Below are 24908 nucleotides of genomic sequence, written 5' to 3'. Positions count from 1 at the left end.
TCTTTAATCGTTTTCCATAATAAATTTTTGTAAAAGGACCTCGAAGATTCCTCATAATTTAAAAACTGACAAATTAATTTTTATTATAAAATACTTTAGGAGCCTCATTTTAAAAAGTAACATACTTATTTATCTTTTGAGACATATCTGCTTATAAATATATTATATAAAATGAGTCACGATGGATGGATCTCAAAACTCTTACTAATAAAGAGATAAACATAATTCTAATATTACATATTATAAAACAAAAGATAATTTTAAATTTTATATCTATAATTCATCGCGACAAAAATATAAAAAAAATTAGCAAAGATGATTGCAAGACAATATTATTTTTGTTTCGTCGAACTATTATTTAATGCATATTTATGATACGATTAAAATGTAATATATGTTTATAAATTTTTAATTTAATAATGTATATATCTTACAAATAAAAATATTTAAATTTAAAACCTCTAAAACTTAATATCTTTTTACCATTGAAACAACTTAACGAATTAAAATCGATAATAAAAATCAAATAAGATAATCTGAAAATAATATAGTTTTAGTAACAAATCCAACAAAAAGAAAGACAAAGAGAATCTCTGTCAGTCAACTAGGTCTTCATAATGGATCCCACATTACGCACTAACAGACAATAATTCCCTGCCTAGTCAACATTCTCTGTACACGTGGCCTTTTAATATTGCTTCAGCTTTTGGACAGAGACTTCAGTTCTGTTACCTTCTTTAATGTTTTCCCTCTGAAAATCCACAGGAAAAACAGTGAGTGTTTTTGGGCTTTGAGTTTTTCATTTTTCTTAGCTGAATCAAAAAAGACAAGCTTTGTTTTCTTTATAGTGATTTTAACAAATCTCCATCCTTTGATAAAGCTTTGATCTTTAGCTTTGGGTATCAATGGCCTTTGTGTAAAGCTCTAGTTTTGTTGTCGTTTGAAATGTTTTGTTCATCTGGGTTTTAAGTTACTTTAGAAATCTTGGTTTGAGCATGGAGAAGGTTGAAGAAGCAAACAAGGAAGCCATCGAGAGCTGTAATAGAGTTCTTAATCTGTTCTCTTTGCCAAAGGATCAAGTTCAGTACAGCAACTTAATGGTGGAAACTGGTGAAGCTGTGTTTAAGTTCAAAAAGGTAGTGTCCCTTCTCAACAATGATTTAAGTCATTCAAGAGTAAGAAAGTCTAAGATGTTTGGATCAAGTTTTCCCCATAAAATTTTCCTGGAAAGTCCCATTTGCAGGACAATTTTATCACCGAAACCCCTTCAAGTATACCCTTCAAACTTGTTTGATCCCAGAAAGCACTTGCAGATGACCAACAAGGTGTTCTTTGATCAGAACCCTTCACAAGATTTCAGCTTTGTCCACCACCATCATCATCAGCAGCAGCAGCAGATGCAAAGCCTGCAATTTCAGCAACAACAGCAAATTAAATATCATGCAGATCATATGGTGTTTGACAAGAGTTACAGTGGCATAAACCTTGAATTTGATGGATCTAATTGCACACCAACCATGTCATCAACCAGATCATTTGTGTCATCTTTGAGTTTGGATGGTAGTGTTGCGAATTCGTTCCGTTTAGTCGGTATGCCGCACCGTTTCGATCGAATCTCTCAACAATCTAGGAGGAAGTGTTCAGGTAAGGGACAAGATGGGATTATGAAATGTGGTACCAGTGGTAAATGTCATTGTTCAAAGATGAGGTCAGATTTTGATCTCTAATCCCATGTGTTTGAGATTAACTAAGTGCTGTTTGTTAACTCTAATTGCTTATTATTTCTGCTTCTTGTTTGTAGGAAACTGAGGATTAAGAGATCTGTTAGAGTCCCTGCTATTAGTAACAAAGTTGCTGATATTCCTCCTGATGAATATTCATGGAGGAAATATGGCCAAAAGCCAATTAAGGGTTCTCCACACCCTAGGTAACCCTCCTCAATCCTTCAACTTGATGTCATGGCAACTAGTTTCGAGTTTCGGCTATGTCGTCTCTTAATCTGCCGTCGAAATAACTCCGTTAACGAACAAGCTTTTATAATGCAGGGGATACTATAAGTGCAGCAGTGTGAGAGGCTGCCCGGCAAGGAAGCATGTTGAGAGATGCCTCGAAAACTCTTCGATGTTGATCGTCACGTACGAAGGCGAGCATAACCATTCAAGGTTACCCTCAACACACACATGAAGAAAAATGCACTTTTTGATCTTCGAAAACTGGCCTCCGATTGTTAAAATCCGAAAATCGATAGCCGGTTGTCGTCTAAATGTGGAATAGATTGCTGTTTTGGAACTGCAATGGTCATGTATGAATGAATGGTAACCTGTAGAAGGAGAACTACAAAGGTTAACCAAGTCATGTAACAAGAACTCGAGCAGTGCCAAAAAGCTATGCTGCTATGAACTGATTTCCTATTTGCTTTGTAATTTTCTTTTATTCTCTGTGTTCTTTATTTTTTGGTTTACAAATGGTCCCTTGACTATTGGGTATTACTTTGTTAAGTCCCTTGACTATTAAAAGTTACAAAATGATCCCCAATTGTAGGGCTCTGTTTTGTTGAGTCATCTGACTATTTAAAGTTACAAAATGGTAAACCAACTATTGATATGTTCCAAACTCGTTCTTTTTCGTTAAAAAGTTGATGGTCGTCTGAGATAGACGTTAACCTTTTGACTAAGATATAATAAAATTTAATCTCATAATCATTTTAGTTGTATTTTGTGGATCGAATTTCTGTTTACATTATGTCATTGAGTCAGTGCTTAAAACATTATGCTGGTGAGTCAGTGCTTGAAAGCAACGACGGTACCAATAGACATCATTAAAATATGATTATATCATACCTTAGTCAACAGGTTAACGTTTAGTTCAAACGAGTGCCAATTGTTTAAAGGAAAATGATGATTTTAGAACATATGAATAGTCAAGTGATCATTTTGTAACTTTTAATAGTCGGAGACTCAAAACAATAATGTCTTATAATCGAAGGATCATTTTATAACTTTTAATAGTCATGAGACTCAATAAAACACCCTTATTTTTTTTTACGATTTGTAATTTTAATTTTTTGTCTTTATGTTTATTATGTCCTTATAAGTTCATATCATCGAAGCAAAACGAAGCTCTTTATACAAATTAAAGTTAGTTTGAAATTATCAACTTAAAATTAAAATATGTTTAAATTCATATAATAGTATATTTTATATTTTTCGGTTTTTTATTATTTTAAGTAATTACAAAATAATATACATTTGAAAGACTTATAATTATTTAATAATAAACATTTAAATATCTTTACAAATTTCGTGTTAAACATTGTTTGTTGAACTTTGGATTATGAACATTGTTTAGTAAACTTTGGACTTGATTGTGGACAATGCACTTTAAATATTGTTCGATGAACTTTGGATTTTGATTCATGGACTTGAATCGAGTAATAAAATGAATCAAAAATTGATACCAATAATAGATTCTTGAAACCTCAGCATCTTACATTTGGCATTGTTTATTTATATTTTGTAATCTTTTTTTATTTATAACCTTATAATTTTTATGTACATTTTTAATGTGGATCGATACTAGACTCTAAGTTAAAATTCTTAACAAGAGGTTGTTTAAACCAACATAAGACCAGATTGCCCAACAATGTAACAAGTATACATATATATAATAGCGGATCCATTAAGGCGCGAGTATGGATCAATACCCATCTTCAAATTCAATTTTTTTCTTCCTGATACTTAAATACATTACCTATACTATACATGCTAGTCATTCTATATCTTTTTGGTATTCTTTGTTTTATTTCTAGGATAAACTACACAAATGATCACTAATGTTCGAGTAAGTTTTCGTTTTTTCCACTAAATTTCATAAGTAACAATAGTCACTAACGTTATTGATTTATAACAAATCGCCCACTCGCCGTTAACAGTCGTTACTGCAGTAACATAATCCTGACGTGATATGTTAAATCAACTGACTCAGCACATTTGACTCTTTTTCTTTTTCTTCTTTTTCTTTTGTCTTAATTTTTTTCTTTTTTTCTTTCTTTTGCTTGTTCTTTGTTGTGAATGTGGAAATTTTGCCTACACTAATTGTCGTGATTCTTAGTTGTCTCATGTCTGGATTTTCCTGTTGCTTGTGTGGGTGTGGGTGTGGATTTGTATTTGTTCTCTTTTAAGTTTCACTTCCAGTTACCTTAGTCATCATTGCTGCTCATTTATGGCTAGTTTGAACTGAAAATCCATGTCTTTGTATTGTCTTCCAAGTTATGTACTAGCTTGATTAGTGACTTCATTTGCTTAGATTTTGTATTTTATGTGATTCTTTTGCTTATTTTATTGTCTGATTTACATACATTGCCATTTAGTTGAAGACCGATTATCGGTTTCTCTTCTCTGAAATTTGTCTTGTCCACATAAGGGAAAACTGGTTATTCATGTCTACCATGTTTCCCTTTGTTTGGTAAAAATGGATGCACAACCTTGAATTGATATTTGCCTTGACTATAATGTCAGCCAGCAAGTACAAGCAGCTTATGTAAGGAGGTATCGATTAGACATAAAATTTTAATTTGAGAAAATGGGTAAATTTTGGAATTTGAAGCAATTTGATTTGGAGTCCTCATCGACCTTTGAGTTAGGTAGGTCGAATACCCAAAAATACCATTTTTAATGATTTTTTTTAAAAATCATTTGAAAGGTAAAAACCGGTATGTGTTTTACAAAAAATTCACTTTTAAGAGTTCGGGAGTCGATTACGCGTGGGAAGTGTGAGCACCCTCACAACGCCCAAATTTAGTACCTAAGCGATTACACGTTGTCTAAATATTAGGAATTGTAGACTCGCATATATTTAAATTATGATTCTTATGTTCATTCGAATTTATTTTGAAAGGAGGGAGATTAATTAAAAGGGTTTTGACTTAAAAAATGACACGATTCACTCAATTTCATTTTGAAAAGGATATCCTTTTAATTTAAAAAAATCACGAAGATCACAATCCTTATTAGTTGGGACACTATCTCATTGATTTTCCAAATTAAAACAAAATTGCCTGAAAATTTGTTAGAATTAAAACATGATGACAAATAATAAATGCGATGGATGCAACAGTTAGAATTATGAATGAATTTAAGGAATTAAATAATAAATTCAAGATTAAAATATTTACTTATTTATTTACTTTTAAAGGAATATTATTTAAAAGGGGTGTCATTTCGTACGAACAATCCTCGAAAATATATTTCCCATATAATCGGGAGACTTTTTCATGGATTCCTCGCACAAAAGAATATTGTCTCAATTTTATTCAAAATAATGTAATATTATATTATCAAATAAAGTTAATCGATTAAATGGTGACAACTTTGTACGAACAATTCTTCGAAAACACACTTCCCTTAATTGGGAGGCTTTTCCATGAATTCCCTCACAAAAGAATATTGCCTTGATTTTTTTCTTAATATTAAAAATATGGAAATATAATATTATAAAAATAAATCGAGAAAAATGTGAACTTTTGTGTGAAAACCCTAAAAACACACTTTCCTTATAATTGGAAGATGTTTTCATAGATTTTCCTCACAAAAGCTATCGTCATTTATTAAAACAATATTATTATTTATAATAAAAAATATTCGAATGAAACATGTAATATATAATTGATATATAATAATTAAAACGTATCTAATATAAATGTATACATAATATTTATAAATCAACATTTAATATAAAAGAAATATAAATAATATATACGAACAATATGACATATATATATAAGTTAGAAATAAATACAAGGTATAAAAGAAATATTTACCTATACACATATACACATAACACATACAAAATAATATATATATATATATATATATAATAATAATAATAATAATAATAATAATAATAATAATAATAATAAACAGTGACCAAATTGAAAAAAAAGAACACTATGCTAACAAAATTGAAACTTAGCTAGAGACTAAAATAAAATAATTAGAATTTAATAGGCCTAATATAAAGAACATGAAAATAGGCTTTCTTAATAGTTCGGAACTAAAATAAAATATTTAAAAACTAACAGGCTCGAATCTAAATACCTAGTAATTAAGAGTATATTGATTTTTAGTACTAAAATGAATGATATAAAAATGGGATGCTACATGTACAAGAAACATAAAACAAAGGCAAGCATGCATAAAGGACTACAATATAATACGAGGAAAATAAAAGGCTCAAAACAAAGGCCCCCATGCAATTAGCCCATTGACAAAAGAAGAAGAAGAAGAAGAAGCAATACCCAGCCTATATTATCACAAAACGGCGGCGGTGGCTGGAGCAACATGAGGAAACCCTAGTTGAGTTGGATCTTCATGTCGGCCTTGGTTGCTGGGTCTTGTAATATGGGCTGTAATATGTTATTTTTGGACCTGCCATCTAACAAAATGAAAATTAATATTTATTTTAATATTTTAATATGTATTTAATAATTTAATATAATTAATAATATAATCTAATTTATTTATTTAATATATATTAATATTAAGATACATTTAAAAGTAATGCAAATTGATTAAAGAAACCAATTAAAGAAAATAATTAAATGATGAAATCAGATAATCTAGAAAATTTGAATAAAAGTTCAAATTAAAAACCAGATGAAAACAAGTGTCTATAGCTTAAGGAAGCACAGTTCGACATTACCGATGTAAGATAAAGTTATAGCTTTAAGACATCAGCGGAGTTGCTCAAGGTACTCAACCAAATCTGGTCTCTTGAAAAACATGTATCAAACCTATCCTTGGTAAATGCTCTGAAAAGGGAGTTAGAGGTCATTTTCGGGGTGGGATCAAATAGTTGTTGCGAGAAAAAAAATCAAACGGTCAATCAAATGTGTTGAGTTAATTGGTTTAACATGCCATATCAACATTCTATTTGTCATAACCATTTTTACCTCCATATCTGTAGCTCCCCATTCCAGCAGCTGCCAACAGCCCCATTCCAGCAGCTGCCAACAGCCCCATTCCAGCAGTTGCCAACAACTCCAACAACGACAACCTCACCAGCTGTCCCTCCTGGTTCTCTGCTCCACACAATAGCTGCCAACATCCCAGCTGTCCCTCCACGTCCCGGTTACAGCTCACAAGCAAAACAAACAACAATCATCATTTTTGTTTTAATCATGTAAATGGGTTAATATATAACCCATAAAACTCATTGTAATAGACCAGAGCCTTTCAAATAAAAAAAAACAGCAGATACAAAACAGAGGATTGGAAATAAAAACACAGCAAATGTTCTCTTCTATTTGGTTTTTCGTTTATTTTTCAGCTTTATATATATATATTCGAAATCAAACAGCAAATATAAGGTGAAAATAAAGGATTTTTACCTTGGGGTTTTGGGTATCACGTCACCGTAGAAGTCAGGTATAGCGTCGGGAGGTGAGCTTCTGCGGTGTCTGAGCTTTTTAGGGGCATCAGTCGCATAAAAGGAAGAGAGTAAGAGATGAAAAGGGAGATAAGCCTTGGGTTTAGGCTCGTTTAAGAATTGTTTCAGGCTTCCTCAGTTGAAGGAGTCATCGGTTGGAGTAGGAGCGGCCACCATGGAGGTGGCCGACGTTGAAAAGGCTTTAAGCCTTTGTGAGTTTCGGCCGCCGTTGTGTAGAGTGGTGAAGAGATGAGCGGGGAAGGGAAGGAAGGTTTAGATTTTTTAGGTTTTAATTTTATGGTTTTTTTAGATATATTTTTTTAGTTTTGGGTAAATTATCTATAGGACCTCTTGTTTTATCCGCATTTTTACATTTCAGCCATTATTTTTATGGTTAAATCACGTTTAAATCCTCATATGTTTGATGTGTTTCGCGTTTTGGTCGCTGAAGGATCTAGTTTAATTTTGGGGTAAATCACGCTAAAGTCTATATACTTTTAGCGTGTTTTTATTTAAATCACTAATTAGTGAGTTAATCAGCCATAAGACATTCTAGTTTATGCATTTTTTTTATTTTAGTCACCGATATTCTTTCTTTATTTTATTTCGATTTTGGTATGTTAATTTCTATTTTATTTTAGTCATTAATTAATTTTGTTATTATTTTATTTATGAATATGATGCTATAGTTTTAATTCTATTTGTTTTGATCATTATTCAATTGTAATTTATTTTTATTATTACCTTTTTATGTTCAATATAATTAAATTAATAATTAAATTATTATTTTATTTTATTTTTTATTACTCATAAATATATATATATATTAAATAATAATATTTATTTATTTTTTAATATTAAGAAAGGGGTTGTCTTAAAGCAACTAGATGCCCTTTTATAATATTTTTAAATAAATAAATATCATGATTATAAAAAAATATATATTTTTACTTTAGTTTTATTTACATTATTTTAGGAAATATTATAATATTATTATTAGTATTTATTTATTTTTAATATTAAAGAAAGGGGTTGTCTTAAAATAACTAGATATCATTTTCTGATATTTTTAAATAAATAAATACCCTATTTATAAAACTCTAAGTATATATATACTTATTTACTTTAGTTTTATAAAATTATTTTAATATACTTTTTTTAGAATTATCCGATTGAATTAGAAATAACAGAATTATAAATTAAATTTATATTTGAATTCTTAAATTCTATTATTAGAGACAATTTATAATCGACAGGGACCAATTTTGGGCGTTGTGGGGTGTTAATCCTTCCCCAAATGTAACTGACCACGAATCCTTTTTTATTACTAAAAAAGAACGAATTTTTGGTTATACGCAGACCAATTTATCTTTTAAATAATTTTTTCTTAAAAACTCTTTTAAAAGATGATATTTTAGGTATTCAATTTACCTAACCCAAAAGGTCGATGGCGACTCCCAAAACATTTCATAAAAACCATTTATTTCATTCACATTACTTTTCCGCCAAGAAAATTTCGTACCCGGGCGAAAATTGGTTACGACAGCTTGGCGACTCCGCTGGGGACCCTGGTCAACCTAAGTCGATTATATATTGTCTCTATAATTAAAAATTGAGAATTCAATTTTATTTAATTTATGATTATTTTGATTTCTTTCAATTTATTTTATATTCTTGTATATTAATATTTAATTATTTTTTATATTAATTTTTGTGTGAAACATTTATCCTCACACACAATACTTGTATTGCATAAACATAAACTCTATAATTGAGCTCTTTCCCTTTTAAGTGGGAGTGAAAGCGACGTCTTCGTGTGAATTTATTCTCTGTGTCAGACCTAATAAGTAACTTTTGGGGTTCATATGCTCTATGTCTTCGTGTGAATTTATTCTCCGTGTCAGACATAGATAAATGTATCCCCTCGAATTGAACTAAATCCGCTTAAGTCTGTAATGGACTAGGATTGAGGGTTTGGCAGCCCAAGGGGGCACCAACAAGGACAGTTCGAGTACATTTACTCATAGAACTGAAACCCTGCATATAATGAACCCTTGAAATTCACACGATATAAGATAATGTTGAAACCCTGTCCGTAGGTGTACACAAAGAAGAAATAAGCTCTAGCTTTTCATTTATTTAATTTTATTTTTTTCTTCTAAATAAATGCCTGCGAACTAGTAATCATGCGGTTAGGTTATTTTTTCCCAAGAAAACATGGAACTAGAAAGCATGAGGTTAGGATACCATGATAGATAGAATCTTTTCTTTTCATTAATTGGTACTAACTATTTTATTTATTTATTTATTTTTACATTTATTTTGCTCTAACTTGTTTATATCAATCTCTTTTGTTTGCATTACATTTGTATTGCTCAATACATTTCCAAATCATGCATTAAAACATTCATTCATTAAAATAAGGATTTCGACCGAAGTGATCTTGGTTCTTACTTGTAGCAAGAACGCTTAGCATCCACATGAAACAAGAAAAATGTCTAAAGAAACTAAGGATAGGCTAGCCAAATTTGAGATAGAGCAGAAAAAGACTCAAGAAGAATTGAGGAGCAAGTTGGTACAAATTGAAGCTAATATTGCAAACTCTCATATCGATATACTGAACAAGAATGAAGAAATGATTGGGAAGAATTTGACCACTGGGGAAAGTCTTGTTGAACATATCCTCTTGGTGTTACACCTGTTCACATTCCAGGGCACACTTCTGCGCATCAGGAAATCTAACCAACATTCCACTTAACTGTAAAAAACCCACAATATCAGACTGGAGATTCGTTTCCCACTGACTGTTCTACTACTTCTGGGTTGAAGCAAGATGATTTTTTGTACTGATAATGAGGTCCCTTACTGAAATGAATTAGTTGAGAAGAAAAAACTCATCCAACGATTGAAAAATATAGAAGAGGTGATAAAATCTATAGAGATTGTTGAGTCATTTTATGGGTTTGACGCCAAAGAGCTAAGTTTGGTCCCCGACCTGGTTATCCCACCAAAGTTCAAGGTTCCAGATTTCGAGAAGTATAATGGGACCACATGCCCTTCATCTCATATCACCATGTATTGTCGTCACATGACTGGCTATGTAAAGAATGAGGAGTTGTTGATCCACCATTTTCAAGATAGTTTATTTGGACATGCTTCCAAATGGTATAATCAGCTAAAATGTACTCAAATACATTCTTGGAAAGACTTAGCTCAAGCCTGTTTGGGTCAATACAAGCACATGGCTTATATGGCCCCTGATCGAACAATGTTGCAAAACATGAATATGAAGTGCAATGAAAGCTTTCAACAATATTCACAAGGATGGAGGAACGTTGCTTCTCAAGTGCATCCACCATTAACTGAAAGAGATTTTACTACTCTATTCATTAGTACATTGAAATTTCCCTATCATAATCATATGATAGGGGCTGCCACTAATAATTTTTCTGACATCGTCATATGTGAATAAATGATTGAAACAACTATCAAGAATGACATGATAAGAGGCTATGACAGTATTGACGTCGAGAAATAAGCTGAGATTAATACATTGAGGTCTTATTCAGCTAATCATGAGACCAAACCTTATAGAATGACCCGAGAGAAGACTCCTATTGGTGAAATTCCAATGATATACGATGAACTGCTCCCATTACTAGTTCAGCAGAATCTCGTGACTCCAGTTCAGTATAAACCGAAAAAACCCCTATTTCCTGAAGGGTATGATATTAATACAATATGTAGCTACCACATAGGAAGCTCGGGGCATACTATTGAGAATTGTGGGGCATTAAAGCGCAAGGTTCAAAATTTAATTGAATCAGGGCATGGACATTCGAGGAATGGTGTGGCAAGTTAAAATAAACAAGTGGAAGTTGTTATCTACCACTGTAGTACTTTTTATTTTCAACATCTTGTTTGAACATGTTTTTTGTTCCTTTATCCGCCTTTTGTGCAATAAATAAATTTGTGTTGCTTTTTAAGGTTATGAACATTGAATCAATTTTTCAATCTTGCAGTTCTTTGAATATCAACTGGATTAAAAAACTCTTTAAATGATTAGATTTATAATCTTTGACAAAATATCATGATCGAAAACCAGAAAAACAAGGACCCTTGACCTTACCTCAGAAGAAATATACCCAAACACTATCTTATTACAAATATGAGATAACCTTCTCCTGTTGAAAGGAATTAAAAAAAAGCTTGGTATTTATATATAGGAGTGTACAACATGGGGCATCGTTGTGTATTACATTGCAAAACCGACTAAAGTACTTTTCTATTGATGACGTTCGATGATGAACATAATCTTCACAAAGGTATGTCTAGTTTAAGTCAGTTGCTTGAGAATTGAACTCTAACGAAGAGATTTTTTTCTGATTTCCACCAAAACACTTATACTATAACAGGTTCTCCTTAACAAGCTGATGTCTTATACTCATATTATATTGTATATACAATAAAGCTTGAGTTATCCTCCTAAAGCAATTGGTTAATCACCCTGGCTTTATGGATAATATCCAGCTAGCCTGTTAAGTTAGATTTGTCCCTCTAAAGCAATTGGTTAGTCGCCCCGGCTTTATAGATAATATTCAGCTAACTTGTTATACTATTATATGCAATAAAACTGTCCCTCTAGAGCAATTGGTTAATTGCCCCGGCTTTATGGATAAGTTTCAACTAGCCTGATAAAGGTGATTATATTATTATATACAATAAATTTAAATTCAGCTAGCCAAAATGGCAAAAGGTTACTACATAAAGATGGACAAAGGGGGTTAAGGAACACCTGTTATAGTTAACCTCACACGAGCACTCAGAAATTTCATTTTTAGACCGATATTTTCGCACTACTTTTGCTAGAGTTTACAAAGCTTACACAAATAAAAAATTTCAGAGAATTGAAATAGAAGTATCTAGTAATTGGTTATACAAGTTGCGTCATTTTGTACGCATCTGGTTAAAATACCAAGTTCTTAAAGTGAGTCATGTGACAAAGTTCACAAAGAGCGAGAAGGAGTTCATAAGAACTCGTCTGAAGAGAAAGAAGGAGTTCATAGTCTGAAGAACTCGTCTGAAGATGAAGAAGGAGTTCATAGTCTAAAGAGGAAGAATGAGTTCATAGTCTGAAGAACTCATATGAAGAGGAAGAATGAGTTCATAATCTGAAGAACTCATCTGAAGAAGAAGAAGAAGTTCATAGTCTGAAGAACTTATTCAACCTTTTGCTTGACTTTATCGCAGAAAGAGATAAAACATCATCAACATTTCCAAACATGAGTTCATAATCTGAAGAACTCATCTGAAGAGGAAGAAAAAATTCATAATCTGAAGAACTTGTTCAACCTTAGCTCGACTCATCACAGAGGGAAATAGATCAACATCAACATTGTTCAACCTTTTGCCAAATCCATCACAGAATGAGATAGATCATCATTCCTAGCGGAAAAGTTCATAATAAGAAGAACTCGTCCGAAGTGAGCAAAAAATTCATAATGAGAAGAACTTATAGCTTAGAAGTTTGAACATTTCAAGCTAAAAATAGTGTTTTATGTCTTTGCTCCATTCTTGTTCCACAACAACGAGCAAAGAGGGGCATATGTCATCACAATTTTTACATTCATATCGGTAGCTCCACGTTTCAGCTTCAGCAGCTTCCAACAACGACAACTTCACCAACTGTCCCTTCTGGTTCTCTGCTCCACACAATAGCTGCCAACATCCCAGCTCCCCTAGCTGTCCCTCCACGTCTCGATTACATTTCACAAGCAAAACAAACAACAATAATCATTTTTGTTTTAATCATGTAAATGAGTTAATATATAACCCATAAAACTCATTGTAATAGACCAGAGCCTTTCAAATAAAAAAAACAGCAGATACAAAACAGAGGATTGGAAATAAAAACACAGCAAAGGTTATTTTCTATTTGGTTTTTCGTTTATTTTTCAGCTTTATATATATATTCGAAATCAAACAGCAAATATAAGGGAAAAATAAAGGATTTTTACCTTGGGGCTTCGGGTATCACGTCACCTTAGAAGTCAGGTATAGCGTCGGGAGGTGAGCTTCCATAGTGGCCGAGCTTTTTAAGGGCATCGATCACATAAAAGGAAGAGAGTAAGAGATGAAAAGGGAGATAAACCTTGGGTTTAGGCTCGTTTAAGAAGTGTTTCAGGCTTCCTCGGTTGAAGGAGTCGTCGGTTGGAGTAGGAGCGGCCACCATGGAGGTGGCCGACGTTGAAAAGGCTTTAAGCCTTTGTGAGTTTCGACCACCATTGTGTAGAGTGGAGAAGAGATGAACGGGGAAGGGAAGGGAAGGAAGGTTTAGATTATTTAGATTTTAATTTTAGGGTTTTTTAGTTATATTTTTATTTTTTTTTGGTTTTGGGTAAATTATCTATAGGACCTCTTGTTTTATCCGCATTTTTACATTTCAGCCACTGTTTTTATGGTTAAATCACGTTTAAATCCTCATATGTTTGTTGTGTTTCGCGTTTTGGTCGCTGAAGGATTTAGTTTATTTTTGGGATAAATCACGCTAAAGTCTCTATACTTTTAGCGTGTTTTTATATTTAAATCACTAATTAGTGGGTTAATCAGCCATAAGCCATTCTAGTTTATGCATTTTTTTTATTTTTGTCACCGATATTCTTTCTTTATTTTATTTCGATTTTGGCATGTTAATTTCCATTTTATTTTATTTTAGTCATTAATTAATTTTGTTATTATTTTATTTATGAATATGATGCTATAGTTTTAATTTTATTTGTTTTGATCGTTATTCAATTGTAATTTATTTTTATTATTACCTTTTTATGTTCAATATAATTAATTTAATAATTATTTTATTTTTTTATTAGTCATAAATATATATATTAAATAACAATATTTATTTATTTTTTAATATTCAGAAAGGGGTTGTCTTAAAACAACTAGATGTCATTTTCTGATATTTTTAAATAAATAAATATCATTCTTATAAAAATATATATATTTTTACTTTAGTTTTATTTACATTATTTTAGGAAATATTATCATATTATTATTAGTATTTATTTATTTTTTAATATTAAAGAAAGGAGTTGTCTTAAAGTAACTAGATATCCTTTTATGATATTTTTAAATAAATAAATATCCTATTTATAAAACTCTAAGTATATATATATATATATATATATATACTTATTTACTTTAGTTTTATAAAAATTATTTTAATATTTTTTTAGAATTATCCGATTGAATTAGAAATAACAGGATCATAAATTAAATTTATATTTGAATTCTTAAATTCTATTATTAGAGACAATTTATAATCGACAGAGACCAATTTTGGGCGTTGATGGGTGCTAATCCTTCCCCAAATGTAACCGACCACGAATCCATTTTTATTACTAAAAAAGAACGAATTTTTGGTTATACGCAGACCAATTTATCTTTTAAATAGTTTTTTATTAAAAACTCTTTTAAAATATATTTTTTTAGGTATTCGACCTACCTAACCCAAAATGGCGATGGCGACTCCCAAAACATTTCATAAAAACCATTTATTTCATTCACATTACTTTTCCGCCAAGAAAATTTCGTACCCGGGCGAAAACCTGTTACGACACTATTACTGTAGTAACGATTGTTAATAATGAGTGATCGATTTGTTATAAATCGACAATGTTAGTGATCAATTTGTTACTTTTAAAACTTTAGTGCGAAAAACAAAATTCACGCAAACATTAGTGACCATTTGGTCCATGAAGGTAAATGGAAACATTAGTTGGAGCCTTAGGAAGTTGTTCTCTTTAAGAGGCAAGGTCGTTCCTTTTATATGATATGTTGGCTCAGGGGCCTATGAAAACTAAGGAGATTTTTGAATGAAATTTTGGGGTAACAAGGATAAAGTCTCGTGGCATAAACTCATTTGGTTTCCATTACATAATCCTAGATATTTTGTAATTGCTTGGCTAACGATTCTGAACAGGCTGCCAACTAAAGACCGCTTTGTGAAGATAGGTTTCATTACGGAGGATAGGTGTAGTTTTTGTGGTGTACAGATCAATTCGAGGTCGCATCTCTTCTTTGAATGTCGATTCTCGGCAGGGATTTGAGAGGAGATTCTCAGGCTTTGTAACTGTAGGAGACCGGTTGGTCCGTGGGATGTTGAGTGCTCATGGGCTGTAGGTTTCCTCAAAGGGCAGTTAGTTTCCTCAAAGGGCAGTCGCTTCCCACTCTGGTTCTAAAGTTAGCATAGAGTGCTTTTGTCTGTTTCATTTGAGAGGAGAGCAATCGCAGAATTTTCAAAAGAAATGAACAGGAGATTCTAAGCTTGGTAAAGATGCATGTGCAGCTTCAGCTTCATAACATGAGAGTAATTAGGGGTTCGTGAATTCTAATTTGTGTAGTTTACCCCTTTTTTTAACAAATAAGTTTTGAATTGGTTCGATGTTGATATGGAGGGAGTGATTAAGGATATTGTGAAACTGTCGTCTCACTTTTTGGATGATTTTATCATCGAGTTATATCTTCCTTTATCAGGTGTATAAATTTAGAGACATCGTGTTAAACTTTGTGAAATATATTTTATTTCACTATTATATTGGTCGGGATGAAATCATTTCTTATATAACAATTCTATCGTAACACAATACATAATTTTGTTTCTTTTTATTTTATGATTTTTTACAAGCATGTTTTGTAACAATATAGCTATCTTAACTAAAATTTTCACTTGAGATTCAATGATTTTTAAATTTCTCCAAAAAAAAAATGAACGCATTCAAACAAAATGTTTTTCCAATGGATTTATTTCAATTTGATGAGTAATTAAAATTTATTTCAATTTGTTTCTTCCAGGAAAGATGGCTCGTTAGTCCTCTTTCGTACACCGTCGAATGATCTTCATCCAATTCTTCATAAGGATTGGATATTCATGGTCCTCTTTTCTTAAAACACAATTGATATTGTATTTCTTTAGCTTTTGTTTCATTTAAAAAAAATCGTTATACTTAAGTTATAATTTAATCGTAATTTTAAATTTATTTATGATCAGATTTGTGAAATTGTTGGACCAAATAACATAATACAATCCTAAAATCACCTATGATCTAAATATCCTCAAATATGTTAAGATTTCATCTCACAATTAAAAAAAACCTTAAATTAAATTACTCCGAATTCAAAGTGGAAATTCTCTCGATTTTGTTAATTAAACTTCCCAATTAGACTTTCATTGGAAACATTGCATCCTAATGTACAAATTGAACAAATCACCATAAAAATACATTATGCAAAACTCAATTTACATTAATTTAAAATCATCTTAAAAACACAATCCCAAACTCTCATTTTACCTTTAAAACATCAGCCTCAGAGACCACTTTCCTTTCACCCTTCACGATCCGCACCTTTTATCCAAATTCCTGATATCAGCCGTTGATAATATCCTAATCCAACGCTCAAAATTTAAAATTGTCAATTGCGTTATCAATCTCCATCATTTCCCTTTCCACCAATCAGCTTTCTCCAATTTCCCTATAAATTTCACACTCCTAACAACACGTTAACAAAACCAACATAGTTTGGAAAAAAAAACAAAAAGAAATCCAGATTTCATACGGCTCGTAAGATCTTTTAGAAGAATCATGGCCGTCGCTACTGCCTCCGCCGTGTCTCCCGCCGCGAAGAAGAAAACTGCTGGCGCTAAGAAGCCGAAACCCGCTGCGTCTCATCCTCCGTTTCTTATTGTATTGTCTCGCTCCAGAAACCATAAGTAATTATGTTTCTTGATCGGTTTTTAATTCAATTTGTTTATTGAATTTTGCAGATGATATCGGAAGCAATCCTTTCGTTAAAAGAAAGAACTGGATCGAGCCAATATGCGGTTGCAAAGTTCATCGAAGAAAAGTATAAGCCGTTGCCTCCGAATTTCCGAAAGGTTTTGCTTGTTCAGTTAAAGAAGTTTGTTGCTTCGGGAAAGCTCGTCAAGGTCAAAGCCTCCTACAAGCTTCCTCCTGCATCCGCCGTTGTGAAGAAGCCTGCCGCCGCGAAGCCGAAAGATGCTTCCTCTGCCGTCTTGAAATCGAAACCGAAGGCAGTCAAAGCCGCGGCAAAACCGAAACCGAAAAGAAAAGTTGCTGCGCCTGTTAAACCGAAGGCTAAAGTTGCGGCGAAACCTAAGGCTAAAGCTAAGAGTGAAGCTGTTGTGAAGCCAACTATGGCAGCGAAGACGGCCAAAACAAGTACAGCAGCGAATAAAGTAAAATCTCCGGCCAAGAAGAAGATCGTGGTGACAAAGAAGCCGAAGAGTGCGAAATCGGCGGCTAAGAAAGCGGCGAAAAAGGCGAAGAAATGAGTAGGATGTTTAAGAAGTTAGCAGAGTAGTCGTAATTTTGATGGTGAAGTAGGGGTAGTTCTGGAATCGCAGGCTAATATATGTCAATATTATGTTTCTATTATAGATAAAACAGGGTTATGAGTTTTCCTCCCACTTTTCCTTTACTATTGATTACATATATTAGGTTGTAATGTGAACTTTTGATTTGGTAGTTAAATGAAAACTATGTGTTGATCAGAGAAATGATGGTTTGTTTTGAGGTGTGGACAATATTAATGACTCAAAGAATAGAAACGAATTTTAACATTTTATCATAATTCAATTGATGGCTTATTTTGCAAATATTATTAAACGTGGCGTATATGGATGAGTTTTATGGTCTTCACACGTCGTAACATTACCAAATCGAAAAGTTTTTTTGAGTTAATTCTATTAGTGTTATATGCCCAGTTAAAGGTTTTTTGCACATCACGGTTACCGGAGGATCGAGGGACGGGACATGATTTTTAAAAAAGAATCACTTCATCCTCGCTTATTTCTTTACCTCCTCAGGGAGATAATATATTGATACCAATTAATATTTCGGTGACTCTAATAAAAAAAAGGATAAAATATATAAATGGTCACTGAACTTTTTAGATAATTGCATAGCTCTCCTAATTTTTAAAACTTACAATACAGTCACCAAGTACATTCTAAACCCTAAAATCCAAAATGATTCAATTATATTTTAAACTTCAAATTCCAAAATATTTCAATTACATGTCCAACCCTAAATTCACAATCCATTCTCAAAATTTATCATAACAAACTGAACTTGAAACAGCAATCCTAAACCCTCAAAACATAACAGTTTTAAAATTTTAAACAACTATAAGTGAATAATAAGTGATTATGTTGGGATTAGGGTCATGTTGGACCTAAATACTCAATTTAATTTATAAAATAGTTGGCTCGAAATTTTTCAATTTGAATTTATAAAATTTAAATAAAGTCGAATTGAATTGAATTTTCGAGTTTCTTTTTAAATTTAATTATAAATATTTATCATATTATAATATTATTTGATTCTAATTCAGTTATGTTTATAAAATAGTTAACTCGAATTTTTTTATTTGAGTTTATAAAATTTAAATCAAGTCGAATTGAATTGAATTTTTGAGTTTCTGTTTAAATTTAATTATAAATATTTATAATACTATAATATTATTTGATTTTAATTTAAATAGTTTTTTAACCATATACAATACATATATTTCTTCATATTTTTTCCATATGTGATATACATATATCATACAAAGTCAAGGACTTGACTCAAACTTAAAAATTAATCCACTAATTACTAAAAATTTTGAGATATTAGAGTTGTATTTTACAATTCGATTTTAATTTGAATTTTTTTAAGTTGAGTTTATGAAATTACAACTAAAAGTCAATTTATATCAATTTTTTTTAATCAATTCAAGTCGAAAAATACTTTTTTTGAATCAAATTGAGTATTGTTAACTTATAGTTGGTTAAATCTAGTATTGTTAACTTATAGTTGGTTAAATCTAACTTTTAAATCCTAAACCCAATTATTGTTATGGACCCAAAATTAACTAAATGTTGTTGATTATGCTGGGTAAATTGGTGGAGAAATTTAGCATTTAGGGTTATGTTTTGAGGGTTTAGGGTTGCTGTTTCAAGTTCAGTTTGTTATGGTAGATTTTGAGAATGTATTATGAATTTGAAGTTGGTAATGTAATTTAAGTATTTTTGGAATTTGAGGTTTAGAATGTAACTAAAGCATTTTGGAATTTAAGGTTTAGAATATAATTGATGCTTTGTTGCAAGTTTTAAAAGTTGGGGGACCTAAATGCAAGTACCTAAAAAGTTCAGTGACAATTTATATAATTTACCCTAACGGTAGTGAAACGGCCGTTACATCGTGGACCATAATGCAAACGAACTAAGTGTTTGGTGATTGTATTGTAAGTTTTAAAAGTTAAGGGACCTAAATAGAAATATCTAAAAAGTTCAGTGATTATTTATATACTTTACCCTAAAAATAGTACGGTGAGTTTAGATCATCTCCTATTAGAAAACTATCGGTCGAAATGCGCTCTTACACGTTAAATTGTCAAAAAAATTCAAACGAATTCAGTTATACCCGAACGATATCTTCAGATTCGAGCTGCAAAGCTTGCACATACAAGCGAGCATCCATAAAAAAAATGACCCGACGTAATCTATTTGACCAAATCACCCTTCTAACGAGCACAAAATCAAATAGATGCCGCCGATCAGAGCCTTGCTTCCAGAACATGCTCTCTTCGCCTAACCTCGATTAGCGCTTAATACAACTACAACCAAAATAGTGACTCGATCAAAAAACTAACACCACCATCAAACATTATCACCACCACATTAGGGAGAGGCCTCTACAGAGAAGCAATGAATGCGATTATCGTGGATGTATACCTCTCGTAACCGGTTTTCGTCCGGGCACGAAATATTTATTTGGCGGGAAAATTGATGTGAATAAATGGTTTTTGAAAATAATTTGGGAGTCGCCATCGGCCTTTTGGGTCAGGTAGGTCGAATACCTAAAAATTATTTTTTTAAAAGAGTTTTAAGAAAACATCAATTAAAAAATGAACTGATCTACGTCTATAACCAAAAATTCGTTCTTTTTAATAATAAAAAAGGATTCGTGGTCGGTTACGTTTAGGGAAGGATTAACACCCCTACAACGCCCAAAATTGGTACTTTTTAATTATAAATTGTCTCTATTATTAGAAATTTAAAAATTCAAAATATATTTAATTTATAATCCTATTATTTCAAAATTATATAGAATATATTTATTTATTTAAAAATATCAGAAAAGGACTTCTAGGTGCCTTAAGACAGCTCTTTTATTTGATATTAATAAAATTAAATTTAAATAAAATTAAATAATAATTTTTAATAATATTTAATTTTAAAATACCAGAATAGGACATCCAGTTGTATTAAGACTGCACTTTTCTTTAATATTGAAAAATATTAAAATAATTTATTGAAAAAAAATATAAATTATTATTTATTATATATATTTATGACTATATAATAATAATAAAAATATTTAAATAAAACAATAAAAATACAATTAGAACGATATATTTAAAAGCAGTAAAATAAATGAAAACATTTAAAATTAGTGACTAAATTATAGTAAAATTAAAATTAAAAGCCTAATTCATAATTAATCAAAATTATAGGGATTAAACATGCTATTTTCTTATTTTATTAATTTAGTGACTAAAATAAAACTATATAAAATTCGGATATTAGAATAAAATAAATTAAAACATACTATTCAGATTAAAATATTAATTATTAAAAATATAGGACTAAATCTGTTATTTATCCTAAATATATTATTTTAATACAAAGGACTAAAATAAATAAAATTAAAATTTAGAGATCAAATTAAAAGGTTTATAGATTCGATTTAGTGACTAAAATGTAAAGTTTACAAATTAAAGGGATAGCAGACAGGATTTAACTATTAATAATTACTCAAATAGCCCTCCCCAAAATGACGTCGTTTGGGAAGGGCTATTTAATGCCCAAAACGGCCGGCCCTTCGGGCCATCTCTTTCATTTTCCAGTTTTCATTCTCTCTCTAACTGAGAGAGAATGAACAAAAGCTCTCCCTTCTCTCTAGCTTCCCTCACCGGAGGGAAGCCGGTCACCGGACGTCAACCGTCTGCCGCCGTGACCCTCACCGCCGGCCACTGCATCCGGTGGCCGGAAATTTTTTTTTTACACCATTAGATAGATCGGACCGTCCTAAGGACGGTTCCGGTGCTCTTTTCTCCTAAATGGCTCCTGATCGGAGCGAATCTAAAGAAATACCTTCGGTTTCCGAAGGTTTTGGTGACGTTTGAAGGGGTCCGGTGGCTTCCTTGGTAAGCTCCTTTCTTTTCCTTTCCTTTCTGTTTTGGTTTTTTGCTGGTTGTGGGACGTTGCTCTCTGTTTTCTATCTCTCTCTGTCTCTGTCTTCCCTTTTTTGTTCGCAGATGGGGTGAGGGCTTTATAGCCATCACCGGTGTGGCCATCGGACCGGTCTGAAGGGTGAAACGTTCGGTGAGTCACCAAAGCTATGCTGGTGACTCACCATAGAGGCGACGTGGACGGTCGTGGTTGTGGCAGCAGAGCTTCTGGAGGCTTCTTCGGGGTGGCTTCGTGGCATTGGTGGAGCGTAGGCAGCGGACGTGTGGCCTTCTGGAACCAACGGCGGTGGTTGAGGACTTCTGAGGTGGCTGGAAACCATTGAGGCGACGGCGCATGGGGCTAGGGTTAGAAAACCCTAACTGAAACCCTAAATGTTTAGGGTTTTAGTTTGGTTTGGGCCGGTTGACTGGGCTTGTATTTTTTTTATTATTTATGTATATATATATATATATTTAATAATAATAATAATAATAATATTTATAATAATAATAATTATAATAATAATAATAATTATAGTAATAATAATAATAATAATCATTATAGTAATAATAATAATAAATAAATCAAAATGGGTAAAAAAAATTAGTATCTTCAGCTGCCCCTCTTTGCTCATTCGTGTGTTAACAAGAATAGGGCAAAGACGAAAAGATAATAAATTTTTTTTTATCCATTTGGCTTCACTTGATTATGATGGAGATGTTGAATAAATTCTTTTCTTTCTTCAGATGAGTTCTTCTCATTATGAACTTTCCGCTGGGGATGATGTTGACCTATTTCCTTCTGTGACAGAGTCATTCAAAAGGTTGAATAAGCTCTTCTATTTATGAACTTCCTCTTCTTCAGATGAGTTCTTCTCATTATGAACTTTCTCTGTAAAAGTTGATCCATCGAATGATGGATTTGAGCAAAAGGTTGAACAAATTCTTCTTCAGATGACGAGTTCTTCTCATTATGAACTCTTCCTGGCAATGTTAATCCATCAATTGATGAATTTAAACAAAAGGTTGAACAAATTCTTCTCATTATGAACTTCTTCTTCATTCTTCAGATGAGTTCTTCTCATTATGAACTTTCTCTGGAAAAACTGACCCATCAAGTGATGGATTTGAGCAAAAAGCTGAACAAATTCTTCTCATTATGAACTTCTTCTTCCTTCTTTAAATGAGTTCTTCTCATTATGAACTTCTTCTGGAAAAGCTAATCCATCAAGTGATGGATTTGAGCAAAAGGTTGAACAAATTCTTCTCATTATGAACTTCTTCTTCCTTCTTCAGATGAGTTCTTCTCATTATGAACTCGAACTGGAAAAGATAATCCATCAAGTGATAGATTTGAGCAAAAGGTTGAACAAATTCTTCTCATTATGAACTTCTTCTTCTCATTCTTCAGATGAGTTCTTCTCATTATGAACTCGAACTGGAAAAGATAATCCATCAAGTGATAGATTTGAGCAAAATGTTGAACAAATTCTTCTCATTATGAACTTCTTCATCCTTCTTCAGATGAGTTCTTCTCATTATGAACTAGAACTGGAAAAGATAATCCATCAAGTGATAAATTTGAGCAAAAGGTTGAACAAATTCTTCTCATTATGAACTTCTTCATCATTCTTCAGATGACGAATTCTACTCATTATGAACTCTTCTTCTTCAGATGACGAGTTCTTCTGATTATGAACTCTATCTGGCCATGTTAATCCATCAATTGATGAATTTAAACAAAAGGTTGAACAAGTTCTTCTCATTATGAACTTCTTCTTCCTTCTTCAGATGAGTTCTTCTCATTATGAACTTTCTCTGGAAAAGCTGATCCATCGAATGATGGATTTGAGCAAAAGGTTGAACAAGCTCTTCTCATTATGAACTTTTTCTTCCTTCTTCAGATGAGTTCTTCTAATTATGAACTTCTCTGGCAAAGCTAATCCATCAAGTGATGGATTTGAGCAAAAGGTTGAACAAATTCTTCTCATTATGAATTTCTTCTTCATTCTTCAGATGAGTTCTTCTCATTATGAACTTAACTAACATTGTTGATCCATTGAATGATGGATTTAAATCTTTGTTAAAATCTTTGAAATTCCTGTTAAAAATTTAACATGGATGAAAATGAATGAAAATGCACCTATTTTTGCAAACACCTAAAATATGATACATGAATGTTAAGTTATTTGATTTCAGATTGGTGAATTGAGTATTTCTTCAATTGTAAACCTAATAGATCTTTCTTCTTCAAATCAGAGAATCTATCATCTTTGAAAAATGTAGATGTAGATATAATGTCACAAAACCTCTTGAGAATAAAACTCAATAGTATAGGCTCTTGAAAAGCTTGCATTCATACAACATGTTGATTGTGATAACAACTCATCTGATTATGAAGTGACCTTTTCAGATGATTTCACAGATATCGATAGTTCTTTTAATATCGAGAAATCTTGAATTCTGATTCTGATGAGGAGAATAAACTGTTATACTTGACAAAAATGGGATTCTCAGAGGTTGAAACTTCAATAGCCATTGAGAGATGTGGTTCAGATTCATCAATTACAGAATTGACAAATTTTATATATGCTGCTCAAATGACTAAGGCTTCTGACGCACTTCTTCCAGTAAAAGATGGGAAGCCATTATGCGATGATCCCAATTACAAGAAAAGGCGAAACTTGTGCTATGATTTTTGGGAAAGAAATAAGCAAAAGAAACTGGAAAAGAAACTTCTTAATGAAGACGATCATGCAATTCATCTTTTAATTCCAATGATTGTTTCTGGGTTTTATACCAGATCAAATCAGAGAACTCAAAGAACACTTTCAGAAGATGCTATTAGCACATTCCTCTTCCAAATTCAATAACTGGTTCTGTGGTTCATACCCAACCAGATCAGATAACTCAAAGAATACTTCCAGAAGATGCTATTGGGTCTCCTTATTTCTATTATGAGCAAATTCATCTTTCAAATTTAATGATTGGTTCTGTGGTTTCATATCAAACCAGATCAGATAACTCAAAGAATACTTCCAGAAGATGCTATTGGCACATTCCTCTTCCAAATTCAATAACTGGTTTTACCAAACCAGATCAGATAACTCAAAGAACACTTCCAGAAGATGCTATGAGCACATTCATCTTTCAAATTCAATAACTGGTTTTACCAAACCAGATCAGAT

The 24908-nt window shown here is 31.9% G+C and overlaps 2 protein-coding genes across 2 annotated transcripts; both read left to right on the top strand.

The window, feature by feature from the left end:
* Positions 1-869: 869 nt before the first annotated feature.
* On the top strand, positions 870-2207 carry LOC120207387 (probable WRKY transcription factor 39). Its single transcript, XM_039206853.1, has 3 exons — positions 870-1708; positions 1802-1927; positions 2046-2207. The coding sequence occupies exons 1-3, from the start codon at positions 996-998 to the stop codon at positions 2182-2184; spliced, it is 978 nt and encodes a 325-aa protein (XP_039062784.1). The 5' UTR covers positions 870-995; the 3' UTR covers positions 2185-2207.
* Positions 2208-16995: 14788 nt separating this feature from the next.
* LOC120207386 (histone H1-like) lies at positions 16996-17909 on the top strand. The gene is made up of 2 exons (XM_039206852.1): positions 16996-17168; positions 17249-17909. Exons 1-2 carry the CDS (start codon positions 17067-17069, stop codon positions 17774-17776), a joined length of 630 nt encoding a protein of 209 aa, XP_039062783.1. The 5' UTR covers positions 16996-17066; the 3' UTR covers positions 17777-17909.
* The last annotated feature ends 6999 nt before the right edge of the window (positions 17910-24908 follow it).

The sequence above is a fragment of the Hibiscus syriacus genome, unplaced genomic scaffold, assembly GCF_006381635.1.
Source record: "Hibiscus syriacus cultivar Baekdansim isolate YM2019G1 unplaced genomic scaffold, ASM638163v2 tig00014728_pilon, whole genome shotgun sequence".
NCBI classification, from domain to species: domain Eukaryota; kingdom Viridiplantae; phylum Streptophyta; class Magnoliopsida; order Malvales; family Malvaceae; genus Hibiscus; species Hibiscus syriacus.
This window is presented reverse-complemented; position numbering and strand designations above follow the sequence as displayed.

Excerpts from the sequence above, each read along its gene's own strand:
- LOC120207387 (XM_039206853.1), top strand. The coding sequence starts at position 996 with ATGGAGAAGGTTGAAGAAGCAAACAAGGAAGCCATCGAGAGCTGTAAT. Across the intron at positions 1,709-1,801 it reads TGTCATTGTTCAAAGATGAG|GAAACTGAGGATTAAGAGAT; the intron begins GTCAGATTTTGA and ends TCTTGTTTGTAG. Across the intron at positions 1,928-2,045 it reads AAGGGTTCTCCACACCCTAG|GGGATACTATAAGTGCAGCA; the intron begins GTAACCCTCCTC and ends TTTATAATGCAG.
- LOC120207386 (XM_039206852.1), top strand. The coding sequence starts at position 17,067 with ATGGCCGTCGCTACTGCCTCCGCCGTGTCTCCCGCCGCGAAGAAGAAA. Across the intron at positions 17,169-17,248 it reads CTCATCCTCCGTTTCTTATT|ATGATATCGGAAGCAATCCT; the intron begins GTATTGTCTCGC and ends TGAATTTTGCAG.